The 18,972-nt window shown below is 45.3% G+C and overlaps 1 protein-coding gene across 3 annotated transcripts in view; it reads right to left on the bottom strand.

Moving 5' to 3' along the window:
- IRAG1 (inositol 1,4,5-triphosphate receptor associated 1) overlaps window positions 1–15,093 on the bottom strand; it is a 121,379-nt gene extending 106,286 nt beyond the window's left edge. For 2 of the 3 annotated variants that reach the window (XM_027579654.1, XM_027579653.1), the window contains exon 1: window positions 15,020–15,093. In XM_027579654.1, coding sequence (XP_027435455.1) covers window positions 15,020–15,086 — 67 coding nt within the window. In that variant the 5' untranslated portion in view covers window positions 15,087–15,093. Of the gene's footprint in view, window positions 1–14,946; window positions 14,986–15,019 lie in introns of those variants that run through there. The other variant, XM_035722895.1, reaches the window with a different exon arrangement.
- Window positions 15,094–18,972: the final 3,879 nt, after the last annotated feature.

Below are 18,972 nucleotides of genomic sequence, written 5' to 3' on the forward strand. Positions count from 1 at the left end.
CTGGCCAAGAGACTATGCGTCCCCTCTGGGCTGAGGTATGGAGAGCCATGCCTCCTGCATTCCTCCCTTCCCTCTATTGAGATGTCTCTGGAGGTCTGTTTCCTGTTTCACAGGAAAGCTGAAAGAACCAACTCAGAAACAAATTGCCCCCTCCTCCTAAGTGTCATTTCTCCAATGGGGGTGGGGAGAAGTGGGAAGCATTAGATGGGTAAAAGGAAAGGGGCTTGGGCAGACAGGACTATCCAGGAATTCTTGGCCTTTATATAGCCATTTAATGATTTAATGCCAGGTATATCTTCCAGATGGGATTTTCTGTCATGAAACTTCTTGCTGTAATTTGAAATAACAGTGTGACCTGTGATTCAGATACTCCCAGTAGCACCATGGACAGTGCGGCAGGTGGCATGTCTCAGACTGTGATGCTCACATGAATCACCTAAGGGTCTCGTTAAGCTGCAGAGTCTGACTCAGTAGGTCTGAGGCAGCACTCGGGAGTGTGCATTGCTAACAAGCTCCCAAGTGATGATGATGAGGTTGGTCCTTTGTGCTCTGAAAAGTAAGGTGATAGGGGCAGGGCTATATATAATGCATAAAATTATGAAATCCCGACAATCCATGTGAGGTTACACAGATATGGCTGTGTGGTCCTCTGGGAGGATCCCCTGAGATACAGTCTGAGAACATGCTCTGCAGAGGGTAGCTAGCTGCTCAAATCATTTTAGGGGGTCTCCTCAAGTTCCCAAGATCTCCTCCACTTAGGGAGCTCTGAAGGGGTACCCAGTATCTCCTGAAGGTCCTCAAATTCTGGTGTCCCACATCTCTTCCAAAGGACCTCCAGTCTTTTTGCCTCCAACTCCATCCCATAGTACACACCCAGCTGCTCCCAGAGCCGAAGGGCTTGGAGCAGCTGACCCTGTAGTGTGAGGGAAGAGGAACCAGGCTCCAGAGGCTGCTTTTGTTAGCAACAAACACAACACATCTCTGATCTGAACAGCAAATGTGCAAAGCATGAGTCAAGTGCCTTGTTAATAAGAAAGAGAATGAATAAGCATTCCCTTCAGCAGCAAATGTTTTCTTACATATACAGCCTTCCATTTTACTCTGGACCTGATGCCAGTTCTGACTGCCCACAAAGGCACTGCATGGGCTTTTAGAAAACAGACAATAATAGCTGACTCTTCTAACACACCTGCAATCCTTGTCACAGATGCAGCAACTAACACAATCAGTGCTCCAGGATGGCCTCAGTCATACGACTATTGAGGTAAATCACTGGGGCTTGGAGAATGAAAGGCTCACAGATGAGGAAACCAAGGCCTCGGAAGGCAGAAGTAATTTGCTCAAGGGCACAAAATGAGTTGGAAGCAGAGCCAAGCCTAGAACCTGGCACCCCTTGCTTATATGTTGTCTTAATTTCAGCACCAGGGATGGATATTGGAAGATATTCACTGTCTTCAAACCTAGGAGTGTTTGTTCATTCATTCACTCACTCAGTATCCACCAAGAACCAGCTATGAACTTGCCATGGTTCTAGCTTCCCTAAATACCACTCTATAAATCCATGATGACCTAACCTTTTTAAAGGTCTTACTGGTGCAGCCTCTACCTCCTCCTGGCCTGAGAGCTCCAAGTGTGATATTCCATCTGTTGATGGGCTGCATGTACTTTGCACCAAGCGCAATTGAGCCTTGACCTTGCCACTTTCCACGGAAATCCTGAGTTAACTAATGAACCTCAGAAAGCTTTGGTTTTCTCATCAGCAAACTGGAGATAATATTATTACCTACCTCACAGGGTGCTACAAAAATATGAGAGAATATACATAAAGCACTTAATGCAATATGTAACTGGTGGTGTTCAACAAATGATAGCTCTTACAGTAACCAATAAGTACATTATTATCACTTTTCTTGTTGTCAAGCAAAACAAGCCCCCTAGAGATTTCAGCAAGTAGAATCTTCCCCTCCAGGACTCTAAAAAGGCAGGCTTGCTTTTTTGTGTGTCAGAGCAACTTTGGTATCTTACAGACTGTAGGAGTCATGAGACAGGGACAATTTGCCAAGTGTTTCTAATGTGCCATATCCTTGAGATCTATCCCCACACCCCTCTTTCTCTGCTGGGCCCAGCTGACCAGAGAACCGTCTGCCTCTATCAGCGTAAGGCCCTATGAACCACAGACCTGTCAGAATTGTCTGTACATGGGGAAATGAGGCTGCCTTCCAATACAACCATGTGCAAAAACCACATGCAAGGGATATGATTAGTTATCTATGGAAGTAATGCAAGAAATTGTCTGTAAATGTGGTTGAAGGGTTAAGAGGCTTGACTGGGGGCCACCTGGGCGGCTAAGTCAGTTAAGCGTCTGCCTTTGGCTTGGGTCATGATCTTAGGCTGGGATCGAGGCTCCATGTCAGGCTCCCTGCTCCCTCTGCCTCCTCCCCGCCGCTCATGCTCTGTCCCTCTATCTCAAATAAATAAATAAATAATTTTTAAGATTTTATTTATTTAAGTCAAGCAGAGAAAGTCAATTATCATATGGTTTCACTTATTTGTGGAACATAAGGAACAGCATGGAGGACATGAGGGGAAGGAAGGGAAAAATGAAGGGGGGGAATCAGAGGGGGAGATGAATCATGAGAGACTATGGACTCTGGGAAAGAAACTGAGCATTTTAGAGACAGGGGGTCGTGGGATCGGTTAGCCCGGTGATGGGTATTAAGGAGGGCATGTATTTCATGGAGCACTGGTTGTTACACACAAAATGAATCATGGAACAAGATTCATGGTACATCATCAACAAATGATGTACTGTATGGTGACTAACATAACATAATAAAAAATAAATAAATGAAATGAATAGCCATTAAACAACAAAAAAAAGATTGTATTTATTTATTTGAGAGAGAGAGAGAGGGCATGCACAAGTGGTGGGAGGGGCAGAGGGAGAGAGGATCTCTTAAGCAGACTCTGTGCTGAGCACAGAGCCCCACATGGGGCTCGATCCCAGAAGCTGAGATCATAACCTGACCCAAAATCAAAAGTCGGATGCTTAACTGACTGAGCCACCCAGGTGGCCCCCAGTCAAGCCTAATTTAGGCACCCCTAAATAAATAAAATCTTTAAAAAAAAAAAGAGGCTTGACTGGGATCTCCAGATGGCAGGACAGGAAGATGATTATGAGTTGGCAGGTGACGACATCCTTTGGAAAGATTTTGCTTTGGGCAGTTTCCCCTTCTCTAGGAGGAACCCCTATATACAAGGGATGGTTCTCCATGACCACATCTGTACTCCACTCTGAGTATGAGTGCCCAGGGAATGTGCAAGGTAATCCTGTGGAATGGGAAGACAACTGGAACCTGTTACTCATTTCTAATTTCTTAGTATTAAATAAGCAGATTGACAATGGTGCCTTCATTCAGTCCCTATGTTGAAAGGTCACTGTCACATCCAGTTTGTAAGATGTCCTGAAGGGACAAGAGAAACTCTGCAATGCTAAGGGACTGACATACTAGCACCCTCATGTATTCATTTGCTTTCAGTGAAGTATGACATAATTTGTATGTGCCCAAGCAAATGGATTAGTGAAATATATTTATCTAGGTTTAACCAAACCAACCATCATAAAATGGACAAGTGGCTTAAAAGGCTCCTGCAAAAAATGTGGAATAAAGACACTACCAATACTACTAACACCAAAAGCAACAACTCTCAGTGTTTGCAAACTGGTGAATCTAACTGAAAGTTCTGCTTACAATTTTACTTACAATTCAGTAAGTAAAGGTGCCCTTCTCCATCAGCTATCTGAGCTGGTTATCCTCTTCCCAACCTCCCTGTCTCCCTGCCTCCGCCGCCCCCAATCCATTCTGTGCCCTGTGCTCTCAGATGACACCCACAGGATGTACCACTTGGGCTTCCATGCATGCTACCTGAGATTGGTCAGTGGGCCAGCAAGAGGTGGGAGCGAGGGAAAGGCTGGGGCATTTTCTTCCCTGTTCCTTCTTGCTTCAACACTACCTCTCTGGCATGGCTGTATCTATCCTTAACTACAGCTCATTCTGGAGGGACCTTCTTCCTTGGCTCCCATGTCACTGGATTCTGGCCTCACTATTTTTTTCTCCTGCCCCCTCCAGCTAGGCACCATCCTTTGTAAATAATCCTTCTGTTAAAGTCTCTTGAGCCAGGTGAGTTGGATTTGGTTCCTTGCTAGGAGACTGATTGTTACAGTATCTCATTTATCATGATAGTCATTAAAGCCAGGAGTTATCCAAAGTGCTGAGATTTTAAAACTTAATGAGCTCTCTCACTAAGGAATACTCTTTTAAGGAAAGCTGGTGGCACTGTTTAAAAAAATAAAGCATGGTTTTCATATATAATTTCATCTTTGTCTACCCTTAAACATTTCTGTTTTTATGTGTTTTATAAAATAACTGGCATATTAATGTAGCTCATGAATATGATTTAAAATAAAGAAATGAACATAAATTGGAGGTACATGCTAAAACAATTTTTTTAATTGATGAGATGAACCATCAAAAAACCTTTGTCCTAGAGAAGACCTTTGCTCTAGAAAAACAGTTGATAATTCCTGCTATAAGGTCCCCAGTACTGCCCTGGGGATTATCTTCCTGACACCTAGCTGTCTACTTTTTCCTTTGATTCTCTGAACTACCTTCCAGCAAACCCCATCTTTCTACAAAATAAAAAGGGACTCCAAAGAGAAATGCTTATCTAAGGCTTCCAGGAGCCTGTGCTCTGGGAAAGTCTCTCTGTTGTAGGCAGAGATGGCTACCGGACCAGATTATAGCCTAGGTGAAACACTCCTCAGAATTTTCTACCTTCTGAGCAAAATCTTCATCTTCCAGGTCTTTTGGTCACTGGAAAGGGTTATCTCTCACCATACATTGGCACACAGATGCTCAGAATTAGATACTTGAGTCTCTTATGAGTTTGATTATCATGGGTCAGTCTCCATGTGAACAATCAACTCCAGGCCACTGACCAGGCTTAGGGATAGGTCTAAGGACCTTGGAACGTCCCCAACATGATGTTTCTTAGAGGGTCCTCTTGGCATACAGTCATCTAGATTCCTCCTGACAATACTTAGCCTCGTCACCTTCCAACTTATATTAGGGACCAGTTTGACTTCAGCTGGAGAACAGAAAAGATGTCTTAGGTAAGAAGCCCAGGAAGACATTATATTCTTTCTACCAGGGAACCAAGCCCCAAACAAGTTGAAAATATCATGACAAGAGAGCCCTTTGAAAAACCTGACCATCTGGGGCCACAGAATAGAGGAGTTTCATGAGCTCAATGTTAACCTGGGCTTGAATAATAGTTATTATTCGTTGAGTACTTATACACAGATAAGTTATTTAAATACACCAATCCATTTCATCATCATAACAAGTCTTTGAGCAAGATATATTGTGGTCACCATCAGCCCTATTTTATACATCAGGAAAGTAAGAAGAGGTTAGATCATTTGCCCAAGCCGGACAGAAGGTTGCAAGGCTGAGACTTGAATTCAGGTCATTTGATTTGAGAAGCTTAGGTCCCAACCACTACCCCACACTGCCTCTGAGGCAGACTGGGTGACCATGGCAGGATCTGTAATCTTTTAGGGCACAAGACGGTGAGTCGGAGAGTGTAGGACATGGCATTTCTTGCAATAGAGATTCTAAACTTGTATTTTCCTACTAGAAGAAGGGGCTTGCCCGTAGACAAGGTTATGAGACCTGATCAAGATTGTCACATACTGAAAGAAGACAAAAGAGAGATACAAAGCAGAGAAGGCTAAATAGAGTAGCTGCCCAGACTCTTGCCCAAAAGCTCAGAGCCTCTGCTCTAAGCAGCAGTGCCAGGACCTCCTGGGCTCCAACTACAGGAGCAGGGACAGGGGCTGGACACTCTTACTCTGCCTTATGGCCTGGCTGTATGAGCCAGACAGATGGAAGTTGCTGTGGATTAGGGGTTTGATGGCTTTTTAATTTATTCCCCTTTCTTTACTTACTAGTTACTCTTAGTTGTCTTGAATAAGTGGCCTGAGTTGGTTGCTCACAAATATCTCCCTTAGATGGTTATGGTCTGAGTTTAACAAAATAGTACATATAAAATGCCTGGTATGAACAGCATGCTCAAACGATGGTAGTTCTGAACCCCTCCTCTCATTGTCTATCTATATAAAGTATCCCAGAAGAAGGGGTGATTAGGAGGTCATTTGCTCTCTGACTGGAGCTGCCTAAATGGAATTTGCATGAAACCAAATTCACACCACACACTTCTAGTTGGATGTTTGTCTTGTCCTCAGAAGGACTGTTCTTCGAACAGGTGCCCACTGAGCAACTCGTGAAGAGAAAGGATGGGATTCCATCCTTTCCATCCCTGGGGAAAAGGGAGAAGCTGGGATGTCCACCCTCTTGGGACTATGTGGCAGCCCCTGTAACCTGAAAGCTCCCTACCTGTTACTAGGGTGTGACACATCTGCCAAATGTACATCACCTGAGAGACCAGCTTTGCAACAGGGCTTGGGCTAGGGCCTCACTGTGGTACCATTAGGGTCATAATGCTTCTCCTACATGATTGTTTCATTCACGTGGGAAGACCTCCACCTGCCAGGAGAATGTCTATCTGATAGTGAGTTCTGACAAGGGTCAACCTGACTAGCTCAGCCCTTTCCTCTTCCCTTTCTCCTGGGAATGTGCTGCCTGCAGGGGGGCCTGCCTCCACTAGAGGGCACTCCAAAGGGATGGGGTGAATTGGCTTAACTCAACTTTCAAAAGCCTACTTCTTTGACAAAGAAGGTAAGAATATGCAATAGGAAAAAGATAGTCTCTTCAAAAAATGGTGTTGGGAAAACTGGAAAGCCACATGCAAATGGAATATTATTCAGTCATCAAAAAGAATGAAATCTTGCCATTTGCAACAACGTGGATGGAACTAGAGTATTATGCTAAATGAAATAAGCCAGTCAGAGAAAGACAAGCACCATATAACGTCACTCATATGTGTAATTTAAAAAACAAAATAGATGAACATAGGGGAAGGGGAGGAAAAATAAAATAAGATAAAAACAGAGAGGGAGACAAACCATAAGAGACTCTTAACTCTAGGAAACAAACTGAGGGTTTTTGGAGGGGAGGTGGGTGGGGGGATGGGGTAACTGAGTGATGGGCACTTGATGTAATGAGCACTGGGTATTATATGCACCTAACGAATCACTAAATTCTATCCCTGAAATTAATAATACAGTATATGTTAATGAAATAGAATTTAAAAAAGAAAAAATGAAACTGGACCACTTTCTAACATCATACACAAAAATAAACTCAAAATGGATTAAAGACCTAAATGTGAAACCTGAAACCATAAAAATCCTAGAAGAGAACACAGGCAATAATTTTTCTGACATTGGCCATAGCAAGATTTTTCTAGATATGTCTCCTGAGGCAAGGGAATAAAAAGCAAAAAGAAACTATTGGGACTTCATCAAAATAAAAATTATCTGCACAGTGAAGGAGACAATTGACAAAACTAAAAAGCAACCTACTGAATGGGAGAAAATATTTGCAAATGACATACTCATTGAAGGGTTAGTATCCAAAATATATAAAGAACTTATACAACTCAACACCAGAAAACCCCAAATAATCCAACTTAAAAATGAGCAGAAGACACGAATAGACATTTCTCCAAGGAAGACATACAGATGGCCAGCAGACATGTGAAAAGATGTTTAACATCAGGGGAATGCAAATCAAACCCACAATGAGATATTACCTCACACCTGTCAGAATGCCTAAAATCAAAAACTCAAGAGACAAGTGTTGGCGAGGATATGGAGCAAAAGGAACCCTCAGGTACTGTTGGTGGGAGTGCATGAGGGAAAACGGTATGGAAAATTCTTAAAAACAGAATTACCATATGATCCACAACTGTGTATTTACCGAATACAAAAACACTAATCCGAAGAGATATATGCACCCCTGTATTTATAGCAGCATTATTTATAATAGTCAAATTATAGAAACAGTCCAAGTGTCCATCAGCTGATAAAGAAGATGTGATATACGTATATATAGTGGAATATTACTCAGCCATAAATGAGAATGAAATCTTACCATTTACAACAATATGGATGGATCTAGAGAGAATAATGGTAAGTGAAATAAGTCAGTCAGAGAAAGACAAATACCATAGGATTTCACTCATATGTGGAATTTAAGAAACAAAACAACCAAAAAAGAAAAAAAGAGACAAACCAAGAAACAGACTCTTAGCTATAGAGAACAAACTGGTGGTTACCAGAGGGGAGGAGCGTGGAAGGATGGGTGGGGCGTACACCTGAAATTAATATAACACTATATGTTAATTAAACTGGAATTAAATTTTTTAAAAATAATAATAAAGAAAGCCTACTTGCTTTCCAGTATAAGCCCCATTCTCCAATACCAGCCTTATCAGTCATGAGGGAGATGTTAGATTGACTTCTCCACGAGACTTACAGCCTAAGTGAAGGAATAAGGTGTTTTCACTGGGCTTCCTTAGAGAACCCACCAGGTGCCAGTGGCCAGTCATCTAGAGGATAAGTTCGCTACTGTCCTTGAGGCATTAACGGAGGTGAGGATAGAACCCAGAATTATGGGCCAAGCCTCACACCCCATACAGAAATCTCCTTGATGGAATCTGAAAGAGGACAGACAGAGGCTAGCTACAATAATAGCCAATGTTTATTGGGTGCTAAGAACAGACCCTGGCTAAGGGATTTCACCCTGTAAAGCACCATCATTATCTCCATCTCACAGGAGAAGAAACTGAAGCTCAGCAGGAGTAGGTACAGCCAAGATGGACAGCTGGCCCATGGTGGAGCCACACGATCACTCCAGGGGCTGCACTTTCCACCAGAACACAGTGCTGCCTCTAGCTCGAGATGACATCTCCCACTCTGATAATGAGGGAAGACGTGGTCGACACTGAGCCCACCTCCTGACTGGGGGCCAACACTCTTGACCACACATGTATAAGCAACATCAAGGGTGTCTTCAGGCTTTCTCTCCTTCTGATGAACTAGGAACCTTGGGCCTTCTGTAAACATCCTCCCAGTTAGCCTGTCAGTGACAGAAGTCCGTGTGGTTCTGTGTGTCCCTTCCCAGGGCAGCTGCCATGCCCTCTGCACTGCATGCCAGCCTGCAGCCTCACTGTGAGCAATGTATGATCTCATCCCCCACATCCTGCGTTCACTGGTACCCCCTGCTCCTAGAACCCCGGTTTCCTCCACGCCAGTGTTTCCTAAGCTTGAGTCATCTGCCCACCACCCTCACATTTTTTGCCATGTCCGTGTGCCACCTATACATTGATTGATTTAACATTCTTTAATTTGCCTTAGCAATAAGCCAGAAAACCAGGGTTGAAATCCCGACTCTGCCGTTTACCAGCTTTGTGTTGCTAGACAAGCGCCTTGCCCTCTCTGTGCCTCAGTTTCCTAATCTGTATAACAGGGATAATCATAGTAACTACTTCAGGGGGTTGCTGGGTGGACGAAATGAGGCACTGCCAGTAAAGCCTTAGAACAGCACCTAGCACAAAGTAAGTGCTCAGTAAGTGTCAGCTACCCTTGTCATTACATTTATCCAAAAACGAAACTTTATATCCCTACCATAAAGGGAAAAAATCTACTGCTTATACCACAAAGAGAGGACTTATAAAAATAAATTAAGTAAAAACACTTACTAAATATGAGCTATTGCCTGACCTAGGCTCCAGGCCTGAGGCTTGCTCTCATTTTGTCAGGAAGGGAGACAGGCCAGGGTCTGAAAGATGTTGAAGGCACACTCGGTTCAAGCAAGGGTGAACAACTTGTCCTGAGTGGCCTCGGACTTCTGGTTTTAGTGCTAAAAGTCCTGTAAGCCTCAGATCGAGGCTTTCTTCTTCATGGAAGGACTAGAAATAGCTGACAAGGGAATAACATTCTTGTGATGTGAGTTCGTGTGTTTCAGGCTGAGTCAGTATCCCACTTACTATCATCTTGCAGGATAAGCCACACCTTGGGCCCCACCACACAAGCCCGCCTGAGTTTCCAAACATCACACATGTACAGAAAAGCCATCATGTGTGTGCCCATGGGACTGTCCCTAAAGAAAAACCACATTTGTACATGCCCAACAAGAGAAACGATGATTAAACCATGGCACAGCTAAAATTACTCTACTATACAATCATCAAAACATCATGTTTTGAAGTATCTTTAATGAGAGGGGAAAATGATGGTGATAGAACATCCAGTTAAAAAAAAAAAAAAGCAGACTAACTAAGATGTCCTCAGTTAAGTGAGTGGATAAATAAACTGTAGTACATCAGGACAGCAGAATATTATCCGGTGCTAAAAAGAAATGAGTTAGCAAGCCATGGAAGAGACTCAAATGCACATTGCTAAGTGAAAGAAGCCAGTCGGAAAAGGCCACATACTGTGTGATTCCAACTATCTGACATTCTGGAAAAGGCCGAACTATGGAGAAAGTAAAAAGATTGGTGGTTGCTAAGAGCTGGGGTTGGGAGGAAGGGTGTGTAGCTGGAACACAGGGGGTCTTTAGGGCAGTGAAGCTACTCTGCATGATACTATAATGGTGGATACATGTCCTTATACATTTGCCTAAACCCAGATGAACACCACGAAGAGTGAACCCGAAGGTAAATTATGGATTTGGGGTCATAATGATGTGTCAGTGTAGGTTTGCCAGTTGTAAAAAATGAACCACTCTGGTAGGGGGTGTTACTAATGCGGGAGGGTGTGCATGTGTGAAGCAGGGGGTATGTGGGAAATCTCTGTACCTTCCTTCCTGCTGTGAGCCTAAAACTGCCCTAGAAAAATAAAGTCTTTAAAAATTTTTTAAAGCGGGGGCGCCTGGGTGGCTCAGTCAGTTAAGCGTCTGCCTTCAGCTCAGGTCATGATCCCAGGGTCCTGGGATAGAGCCCCACGTTGTCAGGCTCCCTGCTCAGCGGGGAGTCTACTTCCTCTCCCTCTGCCCCTCCCCACCCCCACCCCCTCTCTCTTTCTCTCAAATAAATAAATAAAATCTTTTAAAAAAATTTTTTAAGCGGACTAGAAAATCACATATAGTAAGACCTTAGTTTTACAAAATACGGAGAAAGATAAAGAAAGAAATACACTGTAATATTAACAATATTTGGGGCACCTGGTTGGCTCAGTCAGTTAAGTGTCTGCCTTCAGCTCAGGTCATGATCCCAGGGTCCTGGGATCAAGCCCTGAGTCAGGCTCCCTGCTCAGTGGGGAGCCTGCTTCTTCCTTTCCTGTGCCACCTGCTTGTACTCTCTCTCTGTCAAATAAATGGGTGAAATCCTTAAAAAAAACCCAAAAAACAAAAAACAAACCAATATTTATCTCTGAGTGACAGGATTCTGGAGGGATTTTTTAATTCTTCACATTTACTTCTGTATTTCTTATTTATATCTATTTCTATATTTTCTAAGAAATTTTAGCACAGAACATATATTACTTTTATTACCAGGGAAAGAAGTGGAATAAAAATTATACATATAGGGCGCCTGAGTGGCTCAGTTGGTTAAGTGACTGCCTTCGGCTCAGGTCATGATCCTGGAGTCCCGGGATCGAGTCCCACATCGGGCTCCTTGCTCAGCGGGGGGTCTGCTTCTCCCTCTGACCCTCCCCCCCCTCATGTGCGCTCTCTCTCTCTCTGAAATAAATAAATAAAAATCTAAAAAAAATTATACATATAAAAAGTACTAGGAAGAAAGTAACCAGAATTGATTAACCCCAGCCTTTGAAAATTGTTTTTTACAGCTGTGGCCCGCTGGGAGGGAGGTCTTCTGGCTGACTGGCTGTCACCTGCTTTCCTTCTCCTCTAGAGAAGGCCCTTGCAGAGAAGGCAGGGCTTGTCCAAGGTCACGGGCTTCTGTTGCCTCTGCATCCCATCTAGTGAGGCTGTCTTGAGCTGTCCCCTAACCTCAGGCTCTGGCCTCCAAGGTTTATAGGGCAAACACAATATCCCTTTCCCCCCTTTTCTTGATTTTTCCATAATTTGGACTGTGGCACTCAATAACTTCCCCAAGACGCGTGTTACTAACTAGAGGCAGGGTGGCATCTAACACAGGAAGTCCCCGTTTTGGACCCAAGCAGCCTGAGCTGGAGTGCCTGCTCACCACCTACCAGCTGCATGGCCTTGGGCACATCGCTATACCTCTTTCCACCACAGTGGCCTCATCTCTATCACAAGGATTAAGTGAAATAACGTTCTAGCACAGATCCCAGCACAAGGACCTCAAGTGGGACTCAATTTATATCAATTTGTACATTTACTACACAAGAACTCAGTTCTCTATCTCCCTCCCACTAATTCAAAGAGCTCCCCAAGTGGCAGGGGCAAAATCTCTCCTCTACCACCCATCCAGGTCTCTGCTCCTCCTTGGTCAGAAGCCCTCAGATGACTGCTGAACCACAGAGAGAATGGCTGAGAGGCAGCCCAGTGGCCCCATGGGACTACCCAGAAGAGATGGCAGGGTGAGGGGAGATGGCTAACTTGAGACCCACACTTGCCAGCCTAAAAGAATCTGATCATCATACATACATATACAATAAACGAGGGCCCCGTTTAACTGCAACCCACTTGTGAGCATTATGTCCATTTCTTCATACGGAAAACAAATTGATCCTGAACACTCAGTACCTCCCAGCATCATTCTGGATGCAGGACACACAGTGGGGAATGAGACAAGGTCTCTGCCCTCACAGGGCTCAGTCTCCACTCCTGCTGGAGGTGTGAGCTGCATCCAGCCACCTTCATTACCAAGACTTGGGGAAAGGAGGCAGGGCCATTTGAGAAGCTGAGAACCGTACTTGTAGTTCAGCCCATCAGGCCAGGCACCCAGCTTCCTCTCACAGGGACTCAGAACCCCTCATCCTGAAGCTATGAGCCCACTGGTCCCCCTGACAATCAATGCCGAGAAGAAGGCATTAATTATCCTCATCCAAGACTAAATTCCCCTGCTCCATCATTTGGTGGCTGGGTGACCTTGGACAAGTCATTTAACATCCCCTAGTCCTCATGTCCTCCCTATAAAACTGGGTAAAGATACCACCCTCACAGCATTACTGAGGAGAGCACAAGAAATCCCGCCTGGAAAGCTTTAGGCAGAGCATGGACAGAGAGTCAGTGCTTCCCCCACGGCCCTCTAGGACGTGGTACCAACTGGAGACGAACAGAGCGTGGTGGTTAGGAGCAGAGCCTCCAGAGACAAGCTGCCTGGGGTCAAATGCCAGTGCCACCTCTCACCAGCTGTGTGACCTCTCTATGCTAAAATGTCCCCATCTACAAAACGAGGATGTAACAATAATCCCTACCCTAGAGGGGTGTGGATGCTGAATTACTGTACGGGAAGTGCTTAGAACAGGGTTCGATGCACGTTAAGAATGGTGTGTTTGCTATTTTTTTTCTTCTTCCAGAAAACATTTTTATGGGATCATTGATCGTGTTGTAGCAATTAGCACCTGATTGTATCTCCCAGATGACCTTTGAGAGTAGGCAGGAATGTCCCACTGACTAGAAGCATAAAGAAAGTTACATTAGCTGTGAATATAGTCACTCCCAACACAGACACACACACACACAGACACACACACACACACACACACACACACACCCCACTGTATCAAGGATAACCAAACATGATGGTGACAACTGTATTGTCCGTTTGGTCGGAAATCACAAGAAGCAAGAGTACCCTCTCACTCACAACTATGTTGACTCAGCCATTAGAGTCAAACTTGGGTTCGAGTCCTAGAAACCGCTCTTCCTTAGTGGTCTCACCTTAGGCAAGTCATTTAACCTGTGTTTCCTCCCCAGAAAAGGGCTGGGTGAGGTTGCAGGGGAGTTAACCCCAGCTGTCTCACCAGCATGTCATTGCCCCCTGGTGGGGATGGTAGAACCCTTCAGAGACTCCGACTCCCTTGTGCTTCCAGCCATAACAGTTCTGGGAAGCTTCCTCCTTTCCCCTGCAGGAGACCCAGTTCAGACAAGCCCGTGGGCTGCTTTACTCCTCCCACCCATCAGACCCCCAAAGAGCAGCCTGAGAGTGTTAAGAGGACACCAGCTGCTGAGCTCTGGGAGGCAGGAGCACTGGCCACAGATCCCAGACCCTGTACTCTGTTGACCCAAACTGCAGAGCATCTCCAGGATTTCACAAACATTTCCTGGGCAGGAGGGAGCAAGACAGCTAGGCCTTTCTCTGCCCTCTGCGCCCCGGCCTCTCCTTTGGAGAAAGCCAGTCTGAGTGCCATTTATTGTAGGATAGCTTTGACACCGAGCTCCTGGAGGTGAGCATGGCTAGGGGCACAGGTTGGGCACAGGTACTCCCTCAATGGAGGAGGAAAGGGGCACAGGGGGCAAAGCTGGACACAGAAGGAGAGTTAGAGACAGAGATGAAAACAGGGGCTGCGACCAGAAAACACAGGATAGGAGGGGCAGGGACAGAAACAGGGGCAGGTCAAGGATGGAGACAAGGCTGGGCCCACACAGGGTCCTAAGTGGACCGGGCTGCGGCACAGGGTTGGGTGGGAGGGCGGAGGGAGGCACAAGTAAGCACAGAGCCGAGCTGGGAAAAGGGTAGCAGGCAATGGGGAGAAAGCACTGCCCGGAGGGCTTACATAAGCTGAGGACCCACTATTCCCTAGAGGGGTGCACAGGAAATCTGGGGGTGGGCTCTCCAGTCAGATCCCACATTTTCACCCTAGCTTGCGCATGCTTTCCTCCAACAGCAGCAGACAGAGCGCGGTTTAGTTAAGTTAGGACTGGCAAGATACACTTCTTATTTAAAAATCATGACAGCAACAATAAAAACACTCAGCTGAAATGGCACCCAACAAAGCCAACTCCCCTGAAAGTTAAAGTCAAGCGCCCCCAACCCAGCACCCTGTACCTTTAAGGAGGAGAAGGGTTCCCTCGCGTCCCAGCTGAAGAGCAGGTTATTCTTAGATATTGCAATGACTTACCTAAAACTGAGTTATTCCCCTTTCCTCCTCTGGCCAGCCTCTCTTCACTCTGGGGAGCTTTTACCATTTAAGGTCAATGTTACATCTGGCTCTGGAGCTCCGAGCTGAGAAGCCTCTGGCTGCTGAGCCTCAGCCACCGCCTCCTCCTAGAGGGGCTGGGACTTGGAGCCTGGAGCTCCTCGGGGAGCCCCCTCTGGTCCCACTCAGGGGACTAACAGCAGGGGAAGCTGACCAGGCCAGCCCCAGAACTCAGGGCAGGGTGGGCCTGTGAGGCAGGAGCTTGCCCTGAGTACCTCCCATGGGCACCCACACAGTGGATGGCAGTGCCCATGGGCAGCCCACACCGCTGGGCACTGTCCTGGCCAGACGGGGACCAAAGAAACTGCAGATCCGCCTCCGAGCCTGGAATCCCCAGCAAGCATGTGAGGCTGGACAAGACCCTGGCCACAGGCCAGGAGAAAGTGGGAACACTTCCTGTCCCGGGGATTCATGGGTGGGGGCTGCTCCCACCTTAAACCCTTGGGATTACCAGAGAGAAGGGCCTAGGAGGTTCAGCTAATTCCAGACCTGGCAGCAGCCCCAGGGGCTTCAATCCCTGCTGCCGCACTCAGCAGTCCTGTGGTCTTTGCTTTGTGGAGTTCTAGTCTCCTCATCTCTAAGACAGGGATAACAGCAATAACACCTAACTCAAAGAGTTGCAGGGGGGCTAAAGGACACCATAGTGAAGGTTTAGCACAGTGCCAGCGTCTCATTGCGTTGATCAGCACAAATTCATTTCCTGCCCCTGCCCAGACGCAGACAAGGACAGGCTGTCTCCCTCCTGGAAGTCCACATGCTGACCCTACTTACTCCTCACCCACCTTGGGTGCAGTGCTGACCTTCGGCCAAAGTCACGGAGCTCTAGATTCTGTGTAAGTCACATGGGGGCTCCAGCCCTCTTCTGAGGTTAGAGGCAGCTCAGAAAGGCCCTGGGTAGGGTTGCCAGATAAAATATAAGACACCCACTTAAATCTGAATTTCAGATAAACAACACATAACTTTTGTAGTGTAAGTATGTCCCAAATGTTGTATGGGACATACTTGTTATATATATGATATTTGAAATTATCTGAAATTATTTTTTTTAAAGATTTTATTTATTTATTTAACAGAGAGAGACACAGCGAGAGAGGGAACATGAGCAGGGGGAGTGGGAGAGGGAGAAGCAGGCTTCCTGCCGAGCAGGGAGCCCGATGTGGGGCTCGATGTGGGGCTCGATCCCAGGACCCTGGGATCATAACCTGAGCCAAAGGCAGACGCTTAACAACTGAGCCACCCAGGCGCCCCTGAAATTATCTGAAATTCTAATTGAACTGCACGTCATGTATTTTTATTTGCTAAATCTGGCAACTCCAGCCCTAGACCATCACTTACCACCCCAGAATCATCCACCCGTTCTGAGAGTTATAGAGATTGGTACTTCAAATCCTGTGCCCTCAAGCCCTCCCGGTGACCACTGTCTGGCTTTATACAGTCCTATTCCCAGCTCCTGGCCATGGGTCAGCCACCCCAGCCATGGCAGGCTTTCTCCACCAAACCTGACACCCTGGGCCTCCATCCCAATCCTTACCATAGGCATCTAGTCCTGGTTATTATGACAAAGATTCCTGATGAGAATAAGGTTCATGCTGTCTGTTACACCCATAAATAATAGTATTTTTGTAGATGGAACCAGAAGAGACTGTCCCACGTACTAGTCCTGCTTTCTCTCAGGTGTCTACACCTATCCATTTGCTGGGTATAGGCTCCCACTAACAAAGCCACATCGTGGTAACTACTAGAATTTCTGGTATAGGGACTAGAAGGAATTTATCAAACTGTATGGTACTGTTTCTCTAACTTCATTGTGTATGAGAATCCCCAAGCATGAAGCTCCTTGAACCCCTCTTCCAAAAGTTCTAACTCCGTTTAACTGCAGTGGGACCCAGGAATCTGCATTTTAATTAAGGCCCTCAGGTGACTCTTATGCAGTTGGTCTAAGGACCCCTGGTGGGGATGGTGGTATGATGCTCCAAGGGTTGATCTTGTGACTCTAGCAGGAGTTACTCCAGAGACAACTAGAAACTTAGGTTGAAAAGGAATAGAAGGCATTGTGTACACATGAGGGTGTGTGTGGGAGCAAGGTGTGGCTGTGTATACAAACCATCTATTGAGCACCTGCCATATTCCAGCCTCTGCATTAGATGCTCTACACGAAAGTATGTATGTATCCTCACAAGTGCCCTATGAAATAGGATTATTGTACTTTTCCTTCCAAAAGGAAACTGAGACATGAAGAGGTGAAAGCACTTGCCTGACATTCCACAGCTGGGAAATGGTAGAGTTAAGGGGTGAAGTTAGGTGGGTTGGCCCTAAAGCTCTTTCCCCCTCAGCCAGGGTGTCTTAAACTAGGGTTCATGGATAGCCCTCAGGAGTTTCTGAACCAATTGAAATTGTATGTGAAATACTGTATGATTTGTGTTTGTCTTGGGTCCAGGTCCGTAGCTTTCACCAGTCTCACAAATAAATACCTTTCAAAATCACTGCATTAATACAAGCATTTCATAAAACACATTACTGATGGGTGTGTAATATGGAACAAGCTCTATAGAAGACAATTTAGCCTTCTCAAGATTATAAGGCTCAGATCTTTTGACCCAATTCCACCTCTAGGAATTTATTCTATAAACACACTTCCACACTTGGGAAGTGACAAGTGAACAAGATTATTCATTACAGCTTTGTCTATACAAGCAATAGGATTGGAAACAACATGAATGTCTATCAATGGGGGGCCATAAAAGATGTTGGGGTACAGGGGGACCTGGGTGGCTTGGTTGGTTAAGCATCTGACTCTTGATTTCAGTTCAGGTCATGATCTCGGGTCGTGAGATGAAGCCCCACATCCAGCTCCATGCTGGGCATGGGGCTTGCTTAAGAGTCTCTCTCTCCCTCTCCCTTTGCCTCTCCCCCCTCCCTCTCTCTAAAAATAATGATGTGGTACAGCCATAACAGATGATAAGGAAGCTCTTTGTATAGTGATATTAAAAACCTCCAAGATAAAGTGGGAAAATAAAATAACAGAACAGTATATAAATATACACGTGCACAAATATACTTATGATCACACATACATATTCACAAGTACATGTGTGTATGTGTGCACACAATCTCAGGAAAATTAGCACAAGAAACAAATAACCTTAACAATAGTTGCCAATGGGGAGGGAAACAGAGTGGCTGAGGCAGAGAATATCCACTGTAGACCTCATTTATATATTCAAAAATTTGAATCATATGAATAAATCATATGTTGACATTAAAAATAATAATGAAATAAAAGCATTGCCATGAACAGGGATTTAATCAATTCATCTTTCAGCGTGGCTTCCTCCAAGTGTCAAAGAGTATTGACACGAGCGTAACTAAAGGTTATTTTTGTTGCTTTTATTTTTTATTTTGGAATAATTACAGACACACAGGAAGTTGCAAAAATAGTACAAAGAGTCCCATGTACCCTTTACCCAGCTTCCTCCAGTGGTGACATCTTGCACGGCTGTTGTACAATGTGAAAACCTGGAAGTTGGCATCAGTGCGTTACTATTGACTCAACTACAGATCTTATTCTAAGGGCTGTTTTTAAAATATAACCTTCTCACAGCTCATAAATTCATTTAAAAATGTTTATTGAGCACCTTTGGTGTGCCAGACCCACACCAGGGACACTTCAGACCCATCCCTGGGTAGGGACACCTCAGATGCATCCCTGCCCCCATGGAGTGTAGACTAGTGAAGGTGACCCCCTTACTTAAGTGAGAATAGCATCACAGAAGTCCAGGAGCCAGCAGTACACAGGGAGTGCTGACCAAACCTCTAAAAAAGGAACCGTGTCCCTTGCTGTCCTGGTCACGGAGCTTCACAGCTTGCCTGAAAGC

The sequence above is a fragment of the Zalophus californianus genome, chromosome 11 (assembly GCF_009762305.2).
Source record: "Zalophus californianus isolate mZalCal1 chromosome 11, mZalCal1.pri.v2, whole genome shotgun sequence".
NCBI lineage: Eukaryota > Metazoa > Chordata > Mammalia > Carnivora > Otariidae > Zalophus > Zalophus californianus.